General features: G+C 46.9%; 1 protein-coding gene across 4 annotated transcripts in view; it reads left to right on the plus strand.

Moving 5' to 3' along the window:
- Window positions 1-14,702, plus strand: part of LOC111839110 (tumor protein 63-like) — an 83,325-nt gene that overhangs the window by 33,923 nt on the left and 34,700 nt on the right. For 2 of the 4 annotated variants that reach the window (XM_072699972.1, XM_072699973.1), the window contains exons 2-4: window positions 5,155-5,229; window positions 8,438-8,581; window positions 9,911-10,037. In XM_072699972.1, the coding sequence (XP_072556073.1) occupies window positions 5,155-5,229; window positions 8,438-8,581; window positions 9,911-10,037 (346 nt within the window). Of the gene's footprint in view, window positions 1-5,154; window positions 5,230-7,455; window positions 7,555-8,437; window positions 8,582-9,910; window positions 10,038-14,702 lie in introns of those variants that run through there. The other 2 variants (XM_023802738.2, XM_072699974.1) reach the window with 2 other exon arrangements.

Below are 14,702 nucleotides of genomic sequence, written 5' to 3' on the forward strand. Positions count from 1 at the left end.
GTTAAACACAGAAAAAACAGAAGTACTGGTAATTGGTCCCAAGGCTATAAGAAATAAGTTTCACCACCTCAGCATTAGTGGCCTTCCTACACAACCTAACACGGTGGTTAGAAATCTTGGTCTTCTAGTTGATTCAGATCTGTTTTGATGCTCACATAAGAATTATTACTAGAACTGCGTTTTATCATCTACAGAACATAGCCAAGCTTCATAAGATGCTCTCACTTCGTGATGCAGAAAAATTAATACATGCCTTTGTAACTTCCAGACTGTACTACTGTAATTCTGGTACAGAATGCAGCAGCCAGAGTTCTCACAAACACAAAAAAATTTGATCGCATTACACCGGTCTTATCCTCCCTTCATTGGTTACCAGTTAAGTCTCGGATTGACTATAAAATACTGCTATTAACCTACACTCACCTAAAGGATTATTAGGAACACCATACTAATACGGTGTTTGACCCCCTTTCGCCTTCAGAACTGCCTTAATTCTACGTGGCATTGATTCAACAAGGTGCTGAAAGCATTCTTTAGAAATGTTGGCCCATATTGATAGGATAGCATCTTGCAGTTGATGGAGATTTGTGGGATGCACATCCAGGGCACGAAGCTCCCGTTCTACCACATCCCAAAGATGCTCTATTGGGTTGAGATCTGGTGACTGTGGGGGCCATTTTAGTACAGTGAACTCATTGTCATGTTCAAGAAACCAATTTGAAATGATTTGAGCTGTGTGACATGGTGCATTATCCTGCTGGAAGTAGCCATCAGAGGATGGGTACATGGTGGTCATAAAGGGATGGACATGGTCAGAAACAATGCTCAGGTAGGCCGTGGCATTTAAACGATGCCCAATTGGCACTAAGGGGCCTAAAGTGTGCCAAGAAAACATCCCCCACACCATTACACCACCACCACCAGCCTGCACAGTGGTAACAAGGCATGATGGATCCATGTTCTCATTCTGTTTACGCCAAATTCTGACTCATTTGAATGTCTCAACAGAAATCGAGACTCATCAGACCAGGCAACATTTTTCCAGTCTTCAACTGTCCAATTTTGGTGAGCTTGTGCAAATTGTAGCCTCTTTTTCCTATTTGTAGTGGAGATGAGTGGTACCCGGTGGGGTCTTCTGCTGTTGTAGCCCATCCGCCTCAAGGTTGTGCGTGTTGTGGCTTCACAAATGCTTTGCTGCATACCTCGGTTGTAACGAGTGGTTATTTCAGCCAAAGTTGCTCTTCTATCAGCTTGAATCAGTCGGCCCATTCTCCTCTGACCTCTAGCATCAACAAGGCATTTTCGCCCACAGGACTGCCGCATACTGGATGTTTTTCCCTTTGCACACCATTCTTTGTAAACCCTAGAAATGGTTGTGCGTGAAAATCCCAGTAACTGAGCAGATTGTGAAATACTAAGCCTGGGCTAAATGTAAGTTGATGAAAATAAGGTCTATTTAGCTCAGACTACCTTAAATCTGGCAAGTTATCCGGCTAAGCAAGTAATCCTGCTTTGTGAAACAGACCGCAGGAGATTGTCTTGACCAGGACCACACCCCTAAATGCATTGAAGCAACTGCCATGTGATTGGTTGATTAGATAATTGCATTAATGAGAAATTGAACAGGTGTTCCTAATAATCCTTTAGGTGAGTGTATAAAGCTCTGAATGGCCTTGCACCAGAATACCTTAGTGATCTGCTGACCTCATACAACCCCCAGCGCTTGCTTCATTCTCAAGGCTTGGGATATCTGTTAGTACCTAGGGTAGAAAGAGCTACGGCAGGCTGCAGAACTTTCTTCTATAGAGCTCCTCAGCTGTGGAATGCTCTTCCACCGGATGTGCTGGTTTCAGGCTCACTCTCAATATTCAAGTCTAGACTAAAAACACACCTGTTTAGTTTAGCTTATAGGGACACTAGTTCTAGCTCTAACTAACTCCTCACTCCCAGTTAGACCTATAGTGTGAGGTGTAGAGCTGGGTGGGGATCAGTGCCATTGGCTTTGGATAAACTGAATTGACAGTGCTGTCACTCTAGCTTCACAATCGCTTGTGGGATTGGAGTGTTGACATTTCAGGGACTCCCCATGCTTGCATTCCCACTTGCCTCTCCCTCCTACTTATGCTGCCGTAGCCATATCTGCCGGAGCTTGCACATTGCACTTCATATTGCACTCATTTAACTTTTAGCACTGCCTATAGTCTCCCCTACTTTGACTAATTGCATATTATATTTCCCCTACTCCTCCTGGGGGTTGCTGCCTGGAGACCTCAATCTATCAAGATGTTCAGCACACCCTGCAACATGTGACGTCGCCACTACCAATGACATCCGTGCATCCAGCTCGCCGTTCTGCCTTTGTCATCTTCCATGTATGACCCGCTGCCTGCCTTCTGGTTGCCTGGTGATTGGAGGGAGCGTTGGCACCGGCTTGTCATCTCCCCCCTGCTCCCCGTTTGGGTCTCAAATTTTACTGTATTTGACTCTCCCTGCCGGCCCCTGGAAGATGGGCACCTCCTTTGAGTCTGGTCCCTCCCAAGGTTTCTTCCTTCTCGGGAGTTTTTCCTTGCCACTGTCACCTACAGTATGGCTTACTCACTGGGGGCTTTGGGTGGGGATGCTGTAAAGCGCTTTGAGACGATGTAATGTTGTGATAATGCGCTAAATAAATTTGTTTGTTGTTGTTTTTTAATAGGGGCTACCCTACATTGTCCCATAACCAGAGTACAATGAACGCTTCTATCTTCCTTCACTTGTCTCAAATATGAATATTGGCCATAACCATGCATACTTGTGTCAGAGAAGTGATGTAGTTCTCTTTTCAAGACTTCTCCAAAGCCAGCTGGGATGTAGCAACAAGGGATGGTGATTTTTTCCTAATTTACAAGAACACATGCAGTCCTGTGGAGAGGGGTTCATCCCAGCTTGTGCCGTGCTTGCAAGTTTCTTGAAGCACCCTTTTACCAATGAGCAGAAATGGAGCAACAAACCCCAGCGGGTCATAAAGGGAGGCAACTATAGATAATATACCATGGCGTGTTGCTGGCTGATCTTTCAAGCAGTTACGAAATCTGGAGGTGTCAGGTTCAATGTGCCAATGGATTGCTAAGGCTCGCTCCAATATGGAACAAGTTCTCATTTTCCTTTGCAAGATGTTTCAGCCCATAGTTGGCACATCCAGGTGATGAAGTGGCACTGAAGAGATGAACCTTCATGCAGAATACCTGAGGCTCTACAGTTAGGTCCCCATTCTTCCACCAAAGGAAACATAAATAATCCCTATCAGCCTCATACATATGAAACTCTTGGAACATCTGTTCAACATCACACATCAGTGCAATGTGATGGCTTCTGAATCTAATGACAACACCAATTAGATTATTTTCCAGATCTGGGCTGGAGAGCAGATGGTAATTTAGGCTAATTCCCCTGTACTTCACTGAGCAATCAAAAACATTACGGAGCTTCTCTGGTTTTTTGGAGTGATAGTCTCCATGGTGGGGGATGTACCATTTTTCTCCTTCCTTGCCTTTATCATGAACCTCTTCTGCATCACCCCTTTTGATTACCTCATCCATAACCTTCACATACTGCTCCTTATTGCTCTCATTCCTCAGCAGCTTCCTTTTGAGATGCCTAACTATGGCCATTTCTTATTGTCAGGGAGTGTGGTCTCTCCTTGAAGGGAAGTGACATCTCATAGTGGCCCTAGTAATTTTTCAGAATATTTTCCTTTAAGATATCCAGGAAGAGGATGTCATCTTGTGACACAGCCTTGCCATCTCCACTAGCATCCTTAAAATCAGACTCAAGAACCAAAATAGCATCTGATAGAGTGGCTCTTTCTGGAGGAGGCTCTTTGACAGCAACTCTGTGGCATATATTGATGGTATTCAATGGATCATGGTGAGGTGAACAACCTACAACACTCCACCCAAGATCTGTGCAGATTGCATACGGTACATTGTCTTCACCAATGATTACTTGCCGAGGTGCCAGTGCCCTTGAACAGTTATAGCCTATTAAAATACTCACTTCACACTCTAGCTGTGGTGGAATTTCACCTGCAATTGACCTGAGGCATTTCCAATGCCTTGCGTTTGATTCACTGGTATGCAGTCTTTAGTGTATATAAGGATTTATATTGGAGTTGTAACCTCTTACTCTGAGACCTTCAACTCTTTCACTGTGCACTAATGCATCCCTTCCAACCATAGTACTTAACTTCAACTTTACAGGATGTGCCTTAATTTGTAAACTACAGCTTACTTCTGGATCGATGAAAACAGCATCACTTTGTGTGTCAAGCAGGGCATAAACCAGTTTTTCCATACCTGGATTGCAGACAGAAGAAATCCACACTGGCACAATCAGTGAAGTGCTGATGAAGGGTTCTTCAGTCTGCACACTGAGAGACAATGTGGTAGCTGCCTCACCTGAGGAACTGTGATTTGAAGCTGACACCAGTTTAGGTCTGATGTAGTTGTCGTCATGGAGACAGGTCAGGTGTCATCCAATTACAGGTATCACATGAATGTGTACGATGGCAGTCCTTTGCATTATGGCCTGGCTTTAGGCAACCATAGCAAAGTTTCCTATCTTGCACATATTTTCGCCTTTCGTCTAGAGCAGGGGTGGGGAACCTCCGGCCTCCAGGCCGCATATGGCCCGCAAGACAATTTGATCCGTCAATTAATTAAATGATAAAAAAAAAATACTAGCATACCGGTATTCGGGGGAACAAATACGTCTATATATAGATACAGCAGTTATGTATTTTCCTGAAATAAAATGATATGAAATAAAACAATATAGTAACGAGGGGTTTCTGGATAATACATTCCATTTCGGTCACGGTAAGAGTGAATGCTACAGAGTGAACACTACAGAGTAAACGTTTATCGATATCGCTGACACACCATGGCGTTAGTCAAAAAGAGAAAACTTGATGCCGAATGTCGTGTTTTCAATGACAAATGGACAAACAATTACTTTTTTGTTGAATTTAAAGGCAAGCCAGTGTGCATAGTTTGTGGAGATGCGCTCGCAGTGATGAAAAAGGTCAATATTGAGCGTCTTTACAGCTCGAAACATACAATACTGGATGACTTGAAAGGACAAATGCACTTCGATAAAATGAACTCTCTCCGGCAGAGTTTGGATGCCTAAAAAGCTGCGTTCACAAAGCCGTGTTCTGACAGAGACAACGTCATGCAGACAAGTTTTGTGGTGAGTGAATTAATTGCTCAAAAGCTGAAACCTCATTCAAAAGGAGAATTTATAAAGGAGTGCCTTGTTGCTGCTGCAGAGCTGCTAGCACTGTACAAAGTAAAATTGTTCCAAAGTGTCAGCTTGTCTCGAAGAACCGTCACAGAGCTTATTACTGATATGGCACAAGATATTGAAAAAACACTGAAAGATAGCGCAAGAGGTTTTCTTTTTTTTTTTCTCTAGCCTGCGACGAAACAACAGACAATAACAAATACTGCCCAATTAGCCATTTTTGTGCGAGGGATCACTGCAGAGTTTGATACGAAGGAGGAATTGCTGTTTTGCAAGCCATGCATGGCACTACTAAAGGTGACGATTTGTTTGAGCAAGTTATTTTAGCTATGAATGAATTTGAATTGCCATTTGAAAAGTTAAGTGGCCTTACCACAGATGGAGCCCCTGCCATGGTTGGTCAGCAAAAGGGATTAACATCATTGGTTAAAAAAGAAATGAGTCATCTCAGTCTTGATCCAAGTGAATTAGTTTTATGCCACTGTATCATACATCAAGAAAGCCTTTGTGCACGTTCCCTGAAAACAGGAATGGTTTAACAGGTAGCCACTGACAATTTTAGCCACTGACATTTTTTCCTCCTCATCTTTTCTTACTGCTTCTCACTAGTTTTGCATTTTGCTACAGTCAGTGTCACTATTGGTAGCATGAGGGCCCATCTGGACCCTACAGAGGTTGCACAGGTAGTCCAACTGCTCCAGGATGGCGCATCAATACGTGCCATTGCCAGAAGGTTTACTGTGTCTCCCAGCACAGTCTCAAGGGCATGACACACAGACCTCAACAGGCTAGACAATGGCTTCTTGACTGGCATTAGGTATCGGGATGAAATTCTTGGCCGCATTGTCAGCCCCTACACTGGTGCAGTGGGTCCTGGGTTCCTCCTGTTGCACAACAATGCCCGGCCTCACGTATGCAGGCAGTTCCTGGAGGATGAAAGATGTGACAATACCATTGACTGGCCCCCACGCTTGCCTGACCTAAATCCAATATTACACCTCTGGGACATTATGTTTCGGTCCATCCGACACCACCATATTGCACCTCAGACTGTCCAGGAGTTCAGTGATGGCCTGGTCCAGATCTGGGAGGACATCCCCCAGGACACCATCCATTGTCTCATTAGGAGCATGCCCCAACAAGCATGTGGGGGCCATACAAACTACTGAGTATGATTTTGAGTTGCTGCAATGAAATTTCGGCGAAATGGACTAGCCTGCCACATAATTTTCTCACTTTGATTTTCGGGGTGTCTTTCAATTCAGCCCTCAGTAGGTTGATAATTTTCATTTCCATCAAACAATGTGGCATCCTTTCCTTCCTAACACATTACCCAGGGTAATTTCCAGTGGGTGGCCATATATGCAGGGTTGCCATAAAGGGAGGGAGGAATATAGGACCATTCCAAGGGCCCCTGAGTGCCAAGGGCCCTGAAAGATTTGGAATATTTGGAGCATAATATCATAAAATAATTGGACAGACATTGAAATTACACAGTAGAAATATGCAGAATATGTTACTCGCTATTTTCAAATAAAAATAAATATTTTACTTTGTTTTCTTTTTTTTGGCACAAAGAAGCAAATCATAAATCCTATGTTTCCCCTCTTTGTTTTAGCTGGAATGATTCAGCTCTGCCATCCCCCTCATGACTCCCTGTTTAGCCAATATCAGCTGGCCAGCCTATATTTGAATAAGTCAGTGTGAATTCCAGGGCATGTATAAAGTGCCAAAATTAAATCTGGTTATTAGAAAAACATTTAAGGCTTCAAAAATTTGAAAGAGAAGAGAGTGACAGTTGATGTTTTTCTCAGTGAAACGTCCATTTATATAAACATTACTGTTTTTCCATACTCATTTTCCATGTGATGTAAATGAATCTATAGAATTTTTATAATTCTATAGCTAATGTTAATGGTAGTGAAATTAGCTTGCTGCTACAACATATAATTATATATTAAAATGTTCATGCTAATTAATCATTACCTCTTCATTAAAAATTAGTTACAATTTATTTCTTGAACTTGGAGAAACTTGACCTTGGTGAAGTTAATGCGATTCATGTATTAGGTCAGTTCTGCCCTAATGTTTCAGTATATATGCTCTGCCAGATATATTCTGCCGTGCCAAATCCCTCCCCCAATTGGTAATTTCTACAATGTGACCCACCTCCCATGGTGACATTTAGACAGAGGGCCCAGAATTAAAAGCTATGCCCCTGGGTATATGTCTCATTTCAGACCAAGGAGGATGAGCAGTCTCGACCTAAAGGTACCTGTACTGTATTTACTTAATGGTGTATTGTCAGTACTGATGATTGTCCTGGCCACAGGCTGTACAGATTATCAGCCTTTGTTGTTTTATTGAACTCGTTATTTAGTGCAGGAAGTCACTTCACTCGTTGCTGTAGATTTTACTTATGCTACTTTAAATGAACCAGCAAAAAATGCTCAGGTGTGCCCCTTGTTTCAGCACAAAGCAAGTCTGCAGTGCTGTGCCTTTAAACAACCTCCACCGGACTTTGGAGTACCTTTCAGAATATAAGAATCCCTTTGTTATGTTTCATCATAGTTTGGGCTGGTTATTAAAAGTGTTACTTACTTACTATTGAGTACAAGCTTTAGATGGATTTAGTTCTGGACATTGAGGTCTATGTTGCACTGCACAGTGGCTCGACTAGGATTTGCTGTGCTCCATTAGAGTTGTTTGGGTTTGCGGGGGGGGGGGGGGGTACTGACATCTCTCTGCTCAGAATTCAGGGGAATTTCCGCTGCCTTGAGTGCCAATTTCTATTTTCGAGTTTTTGCTTTTAGACATACCAGGAACTGCAAACTGAAGGAGTGTGATTATTTATACCAAAGGGGAATTCCACTTTGTGCTGGCTGCAGTGAGCAAAGCTGCATTGGGAACAATGGGCTGAAGGATCAGTTACGGCCTTATCTCTTTTTTCGGTATACTGGGCTAAATGTCAGTTTAATTTTTTTAACAAAGAATTTGTTTTAAAATGGCTACACATATTTTTAAATCATTTGCTTGTTTAACATATTTAAATTGAATTAAGAGTGTCTCTTGGTTTACATGGAGAGTGAGCTGAAGCTTGCAGTCATATTTTCAGAGTTGTCTAATTAAGCAATTCACATGTGCCTCTCTGCAGGCTAAGAGACCCTTCTGCTCGCCTGTCGTGGACAGAGAGCTCATTCCTCGCCGCCATGTCACAGTCACAATCATCACAAGTGTCAACAGTGAGTGACATCGTCAGCCAGGATGTCTTTAACCAGCTCCTGGAAATGCTGGACCAGTGAGTATAATGCTAGTGGGGAAAAAAGATGACATATGTCTCCATACACCTTTGAGGAATGAGAGTAATACTTGGCCTAGACTGGATTGTTGATTAGCTTACTTTCATTTAGTCAAGATAATTTGTACGTTTTACGTTTACTGTAAATTCCATACATATTGCACCAACATTTTGCAAATAGATTTACTGCTTTTACTCCTAAAAATTTGTTGTTTCTCAATAGTGTGATTGTGACCAGTCTGTCTCATTTTTAAATAATATTTATTCTGGACAATTTATTATTTTCTTTACATGGTCTCCTTTCCCATTAATGGAAATTGTTATAGATTTTAACAGCAATTTCCACTGGCAGAAGCTTAAAGGTGGCAATCTTACAGGCACATTTTGTTATTCAGTGATACCTTGGTTTGCAAGCATAATTCGTTCCGGAAACATGCTTGTAATCCAAAGCACTCATATATCAAAGCTTATTTTACCATTAGAAATAATGGAAATTCAGATGATTCATTCCACAACCCAAAAATATTCATATAAAAATGATTAATACAAAATATAAAGTTAAAATACATAAAGAAATTAACCTGCACTTTACCTTTGAAAAGAATCGTGGATGGTGTGAGGGAGATGAGAGAGAGGAGAAGAGGAGGGTTATTTTTAGGACAATTTTCACTATAATGGAATCCCTGCTATCTGTTGGCTGTTGTGCGACTTTAACAAGGAACTTATCCAATGACAGCTGCTTTTGCCTCCTTTTCAATTTCACGGAAATGTGGACATTGCATTGTCGTTAAACAGATTCATCGCTCGCACTGCCACGCCCTTATTCAGGTGGTGTTTTTCTACTAAATTTTACTATACAAGTGAGGCACGCTAACTGAGACCAAGCATGGGAAACGATTATCCACAATCCCACAGCAAGAGAGAGAGAGAGAGAGAGAGAAGAACCATCAGCTCAGTTGTGATTACATAATGCTAGGCAGACAAAGTGTATACATAATACTTGTATTGCAAGACCTCGCTCGTTCATCAAGTTAAAATTTATTTAAAAATTTTGCTTGTCTTGCAAAACACTCGCAGACTAAGTTACTTGCAATCCATATTTTGCAATCTGATCTGTATATCAGTGTATCTACATTTTATATATATGTTGAATATTTTTTCTGGCAAATTGTATCAGCAGCATGAATAATCATTGTACAAATCTTATCAATTGTTTTAACACTTGAGAAGTCCTGGTTTGTTTATTAAACACTGCAAAAGGTCATTGCAACATATTTGTATTCACTGTGCGATGATGTTTGGATTACTTAATGTAATATTTTGCCATAGGTCAGCTTTTCATTCAGTTCAACCCATAGAACTCAACTTCTCAGAGCAACCGGATGGGTCCCCAGGCAATACTATTGAAATCAGCATGGATTGCATCACCATGCACAGCCCCGATGAGCACCTTACTGTGAGTACTCTTACACACTGAAGAAAAATGTCATTGCTTGAAATTGTGAATCCCTTCTCAGTTCTGTTAAAGGCAATACAGGATGTAGAGCCCTGCATTGGGAGCGGGATCCCGCGGGTCCCGCGGGACCCAACGCAAATCTCACGGGATTGGGCGGGTTTTAGATTGTCGTGGGCGGGAGCGGGCGGGAGCAACAGAGTGTCACGGTGCGTGCCGCTCGGAGCGGGGAATCAGGCGAACGGACGTCAGGGATCGGGGAATACGGGTTTTAATCACAGCACACAAAGCACATCACAACAACGTCAATGACCGGACTGGGGATACAAACAGGAACGCGGACTAAATACACTGAACTAATGACAACAATCCGAAACAGCTGTAAAACACTGGGATTCCACATGAGGTTAACGAGGGGGCGTGGCACACATTAGGATCGGACGGAGCGGGGCATGACAGAACCCCCCCCCAAAGGCGCGCACACCGGGCGCGCCCAAGAGGAGGCGACGGACGAGACCGGGGAACAGGACCTGAAAGACAAAAACCAAAAAACATCAACGAGAAACAGGAAACAAGACAGAGACACAGTACAGGAACAAGGACAGGAACCAAGACAAAACCTGACAAAGGACCGGGAACGCAGAGAGACAGACAGAGAAGGGAGACACAGAGGGCACACCAACGGGAGGAACGAAGGGGCCAGGAGTGAACGAAGGAGAAACAGGAGGACGAGGAGCAGACACAGGGGGCACAAAGGCAAAGGGCGGGGGGAAACAGGGAGCCCGAAGGAGCCCTGGCGGGCGAAGGGCAGCGGCCGGAGGGGCCACAGGCGACAGGGAGGAGGGAGCAGGAGGGAACCACACAGGGGCCGAGGGAACGGGACGAGGGAGAGACGGAGGGGACACGGAGGGAGCAGGAGGGAACACCAGCGGAGGCAGGTAGGAGGGGGAAGCCGCGGCAGGCGACGGCGCAGCCGGAGCCGGCGAAGGCGCCGTCCGACGCCCCGCCGAAGCAGGGGGGCCCAGAGGCGACCGACATGGAGCCGGAGGCGACGCCGAGGACCGGCACCGAGGCACCGGGGGGGGACCCGGAGGGGACCACCGACCCAAAGCCGGAGGACCCGCAGGCAGCCACCGAGCGACAGCTAGGGGCCGAACGGGCGAGCCAGGGGGCAGGGCGGGCGGGACCCGGGCCCGACGCAGGTGTCCCCGCCCTTTCCGGGAGACTGAGAGGCGGGGACCCAGCCGGGGTCTGTCACACTGGGGTGACGGCCGAGGAGCCACGGGGGAAGCCACGGGGGAAGCCACGGGGGAAGCCAAGGCAATCCCCGAGGGGTCCCACTCAAGCTCCCCCTCCGATTCCACTACGGAGGGAGGAGCATCATGGCAGCAGTCAGGGACCTCCTCGGGGACAGGAGCATAGGGAGTCGTGGGGGGCTGAGCAGAGAGCTCAGGGGCCGCGGGGAGCTCAGGGGCCGCGGGGAGCTCAGGGGCCGCGGGGAGCTCAGGCGAGGTAGCCTGTGAGGCCGCGGGCGAGCCGGGCTGGACCGGCAGAGCGGCAGCCTCAGGCAGAGGCGCGGGCAGAGCGGCGGCCTCAGGCAGAGGCGCGGGCAGAGCGGCGGCCTCAGGCAGAGGCGCGGGAGTCACTGGGGGCGCCTCAGCAGGCGCGGGAGTCACTGGGGGCGCCTCAGCAGGCGCGGGAGTCACTGGGGGCGCCTCAGCAGGCGCGGGAGTCACTGGGGGCGCCTCGGGCGTGCGGCCAGCAGGCACTGGAGTCACGGGGAGCGCTGGAGTCACGGGGAGCGCTGGAGTCACGGAGAGCGCTGCAGGCAGCACAGGAACCTCAGGGGGCGCTGCAGGAGCTTCTGGAGGAGCCAGCTTTGACCGCAGCTGGAGCAGTCGCCTCAAGGTCTCCTCCGCCCTCTCCAGCTGTGGAGACGGAGCCGCTGGAGAGACGGCAGCAAACTCCCTCCGGAGCTGCTCCAGGAGCGCTAAAGCCTCCGGGGAGTCCCTTATGGCGGGTTCACTCACCACCCGCCAGTACAGGCCCTGGAGGGTGAAAAATCTCCCAGCCTTCTCCAGACTGGGCCGTGACTCAGGAACCACGGGGGGCGCTGTAGGCGTCTCAGGAACCTCGGGGGGCGCTGCAGGCGTCACAGGAACCACGGGGGGCGCTGCAGGCGTCACAGGAACCACGGGGGGCACTGCAGGCATCACAGGAACCACGGGGGGCGCTGCAGCCTCAGGAACCACGGGGGGCGCTGCAGCCTCAGGAACCACGGGGGGCGCTGCCCGCTTCCGAAATTGCAGAACCCGCGGGATAGTGTCCTTAATGGACCTGGCCCCTTTAAGGGCCAGGCGCGTCCCGGTGAAGGGGCAGGTTGCGGGCTTAGGCAGCGCAGCGGCGGTGACGTCACCCGCAAACACCGCCGGGTGGAGAATCGGGCGGGGATTCTCCCAGCGTTCAGCAGGGCAAGCTGCGGAAAGGGAGACAGCCCCCAAAAAGACCTCCTGCGCGTCTTCCCGTCCTCTGCCTCTCCGCTTCTTCCGCGTTCTTCTCCGCGCTGAGGTAGGCGGAGGCAGGGGCACCACGGGTAGCTCGCTGTCTGGCAGCCCGCAGTCCAAAGCGACCTGCCTCAGCGATATCCTGGCAACCCCCTCCCGAAGCTGCCGCACGTTGTCGCGCACCTCCCCCGCAAGGTGCGCGTCTCCGGGCAGGGACATCTCCTCTAAGACGTCCCTGCTCCGGCTGGCTATAGCCCGAAGCAGGGGATCCTCCTGGACTTCGGGCTGGGTGAGCCAATATAACACCTCTTCGGTGAGGTCGAGAAATTCCGCCTCACCGATCTGGGGCGTCTTGTGGAGGAGTCCGGTCATTCTGTCATGGTGCGTGCCGCTCGGAGCGGGGAATCAGGCGAACGGACGTCAGGGATCGGGGAATATGGGTTTTAATCACAGCACACAAAGCACATCACAACAACGTCAATGACCGGACTGGGGATACAAACAGGAACGCGGACTAAATACACTGAACTAATGACAACAATCCGAAACAGCTGTAAAACACTGGGATTCCACATGAGGTTAACGAGGGGGCGTGACACACATTAGGATCGGACGGAGCGGGGCATGACACAGAGATAGCGGGCAGGATAAAAATAGACAGCGGGTCCCAAAATTGTTAGCTTAGCAGGATGGAGGATGCAGCTGATGTTGTTAATAAAATTGCAAAGGGAGAATATAAAACAAAACTAAAATTGGGGAAATCGGAGATATGGAAAAACTTTAAAATTGTAACAAACAAAGAGGGTAAAGAGCTGAACTTTGTGTGTTGTGTGAAGTGCGGCAAAGCGATAGTGTACAACGGGCACAAATCTGGCACTTCAGGATTGAGGCGACACACCTGCCCCGTTGCTGTACTCCCAGGTAGAGCCCTGCATTGGGAGCGGGATCCCGCGGGTCCCGTGGGACCCAACGCAAATCTCACGGGATTGGGCGGGTTTTAGATTGTCGTGGGCGGGAGCGGGCGGGAGTGACAGAGACAGCGGGCGGGATTGGGCGGGAATCGTCAGAAATTCAGCGGGAGTGGGCGGTAATGGTCAGAAATTCAGCAGGAGTGGGCGGGAGCGGGATTAAAAAAATAGTCCCGCGCAGTGCTCTAACAGGATGCTTAAATGTCATGGGAATTATTCAACATGAAAAATAACATTTGTATGTTTGTTTGTTGTTTTAAATGAAGTATGTATTAGATGGGAGGCAACCCTGTATTAGAAGGATACATGGTACTGGTTTTTTTTTTTATTCTGAGAATAAATTGAATGAGAATTTCAACATATGATACATTATTTCACTAATCATGTAAACTGTGTGGATGACACAGTGGTGCAGTGGTTAGCACTGTAACTTCACACTTCTGGGACTTGGGTTCGAGTTCCACGTGTGTGGAGTTTGCATGTTCTTCCTGTGTCCTCGTGGGGTTTCTGTTTTCCTCCCACAGTCCAAAAAAATCATGCTGAGGCTAATTGGAGTTTCCAAATTACCCTATAGGTGTGTTTATGTATGTATGTATGTTTGTGTGGGTGAGTGAATGGTGTGTGTGAGTGTGCCCTGCGATGGGTTGGTGCCCCATCCTGGGTTGTTCTCTGCCTTATGGCTGTAGCCTCCGGGATTAGGCTCCAGATCCCCCATGACCCTTAAAAGGATAAGTGGTTTCAGCAAATGGATAGATGTAAAATGTACCTTTGGGATCACAGAATATTAATCTTCCTCTTAAAATCTGAATAATCCACTATGTGGGTATTATTTTTATTTTCTACCAAGTGTAACAAATTGAGGAATGATTCAAGCTCATTTTAATTACTGCTAGCTCACAGAGAAAATAAACTAAAGAAAATGTCACAAAGCATTTCTTTGGCCACCGCCAAATTGCAAAGAAGTGGTTGTTTTGTGCATTTAGTGTTTTATATCAATGAATATAACATTACTTGAGAGCGTTATCCAGGCTGCATATAGAGTATGATCGTTCCTCAGTGTCAAAGAGTGCTACGGGTTGCTTGAATGCATTTTCTTAAAAGAGTTTGGTTCATGCAGGGTTCCTGCATAGTTTCCATTTTAAAATTCCATACTTTTCCAGACTGTAGAGAGGGTGAAGATGGAAAAAGTTGGCAAC

This window comes from Paramormyrops kingsleyae, chromosome 15 (assembly GCF_048594095.1).
Source record: "Paramormyrops kingsleyae isolate MSU_618 chromosome 15, PKINGS_0.4, whole genome shotgun sequence".
NCBI lineage: Eukaryota > Metazoa > Chordata > Actinopteri > Osteoglossiformes > Mormyridae > Paramormyrops > Paramormyrops kingsleyae.